Source organism: Papaver somniferum, chromosome 1 (assembly GCF_003573695.1).
Source record: "Papaver somniferum cultivar HN1 chromosome 1, ASM357369v1, whole genome shotgun sequence".
Taxonomy (NCBI): Eukaryota; Viridiplantae; Streptophyta; class Magnoliopsida; order Ranunculales; family Papaveraceae; genus Papaver; species Papaver somniferum.
Window position 1 is genome coordinate 163,864,987 of NC_039358.1, and position 2,201 is coordinate 163,867,187.

The 2,201-nt window shown below is 44.1% G+C and overlaps 1 protein-coding gene across 1 annotated transcript; it reads left to right on the forward strand.

The window, feature by feature from the left end:
* The first annotated feature begins 222 nt into the window (after window positions 1-222).
* LOC113353281 lies at window positions 223-1,137 on the forward strand. Its single transcript, XM_026596932.1, has 2 exons — window positions 223-526; window positions 632-1,137. Exons 1-2 carry the CDS (start codon window positions 223-225, stop codon window positions 1,135-1,137), a joined length of 810 nt encoding a protein of 269 aa, XP_026452717.1.
* The last annotated feature ends 1,064 nt before the right edge of the window (window positions 1,138-2,201 follow it).

Genomic DNA, 2,201 nt, shown 5'->3' on the forward strand with positions numbered 1-2,201 from the left:
CCTCTGCAAAAGCAAGGAGCAAGTTTTAAATGGGCAACCGTTCAACAAGAAGCGTTCCAGAAAATACAGCAGATATTACTATCACCTGCTGTCATGAAATCTCCGGTGCAAGGACGACCACTAATACTTTACACAGCCTCCAGTGATGTTGCTATTGGAGCACTCCTCGCTCAAGAAGACGAAGAATGCATCGAATGCCCGATCTATTATTTCAGTCGCACAATGAGGGATGCCCAAATCCGATACCCAAAGGTTGAAAGAGCGTGCCTAGCATTGGTTCACGCAATTCAGAGATTCAGGCATTATATTCTATCAAACAGAGTTGTGTTGGTGGCCAAAGCTGATCCTATAAAGTTCTTACTGTTGAAGCCTGCTTTGATTGGAAGACTCGCAAAGTGGCTACTTCAGATGTCAGAGTTTGACATAGCATGTGTCCTGCCTAAAGAAATCAAGGGACAAGCAATTGCAGACTTACTTGATGCTTTCCCTGGAGAAGACATCACGATGTTGCATGAAGAAATGCCCGGTGAATTTCCTGAGATCTCAATCATTCAGGAAGAAACATGGCTATTGTACTTTGATGGATCCGCCACTCCGAGCAATGATACTGGCTATGCTAGCATTGTACTAGTATCTCCATCTGGTGAAGTTTTCTCACTTTCATTCAAGCTGGACTTCCACTGCACCAACAATTCGGCAGAATATGAAGCTTTCCTCCTGGGGTTATCTTTGGCCAAGCAAGCAGAAGCAATGCATCTGGAGATAAGAGGAGTTTCAAAGTTGCTGGTCAATAACATGAATGGTGTGTGCTCTCTCAAGGAAGTAACACTCGCTCCATTCAGATCCGGAGCACAAAGATTATTAGCTCATTTTTCTGATGCAACAATTGTGCATACTGGCCGCACCAACAACAGACACGCTGACTGCCTGGAGATTCTTGCGTCTAAGCTGCAGTTTGAAGGGTCAGAGAAAGCCATCGTTGTGCAAAGACGTTCTGTATCATCTACCTGGCTTACTCAAGTTGAAGATGCTCAATCGAGCGACTGGTGGGCACCCATTATTCATGAATTGGGCAGTTCTCTTACAAAAGGAAAAATCAGCCTCAAGGAGTTGAAGAACTTTTTTCTGCTACATTGAGCATTGTATTATCGCAATCCTGATGGATCCTTGTCACGATGCCTTGGAGATGAGGAAGCGAGCGAGCAGCGGACAAACCCTGGTAGTCACACTTTACAGAAGACTTCAAAGACTCGGGTACTATTGGCCCTCCATGGAGGCTTAGTGGAGAAAGTTACAAGAGTCATGTCCCAATTGTCAGACACCACCTCATCATCTGGAGGTTCTAACATTTCACCACACTGGGGACTGGAGAGAACCTTACATAAAATATCTTTGTGACAACAATCTTCCGTCGGAGAATAAAGGAGTGATCAAACTCATTCAGAGGGCTAAACGCTTTGTCTACTTGGAAGGGATTTTGTATCGCAAAAGTTTTTGTGGGAACCTCCTAAGATGCTTGGCCGAACATGAAATTCCTACAATCTTGAAAGAGATGCACGAAGGTGAACACCAAGGAAAGAAGAAATTATTTCTCCAAATTCATGAGAAATATTATTGGCCGATCATGGAAGACGATGCGGCTGCCTATGTTCGGAGATGCCATCAATGCCAAGTTCATGGCAACCTCATTCACACTCCTTGTCTTCCATTACATTCTGTGAGCAGTCCATGGCCCTTCTATAGCTGGGGACTCGATATCATTGGAAAAATCAATCCATCATCTTCGAAGCAGCATGAATACATCATCACAGCAACAGAGTACTTCACCAAATGGGTTGAGGATATTCCTCTTCGAAGCACCACTGGAGTAACAATTGCAGCTTTCATCAAAGAGTACATCATATGCAGATTCGGCGTTCCTAAACATATCATCACAGATAATGGAACTCCTTTTGCCAACAAACATGTTGCAGAATTGCTCGAGGAATACGTAATCAAACAGATTTTCTCTACACTGTACTATCACCAAGGAAACGGACAAGCGGAGAGCACCAACAAAACCTTGATCCGGATTCTTAGTCGAACAGTTCATGATAATCCACGAACGTGGCATGAAGAATTACCCATGGCTTTGTGGGCCTACCTCACCGCACCAAGAAGCTCAATTGGGACTTTACCGTATTCTCTTATCTATAGCGCTG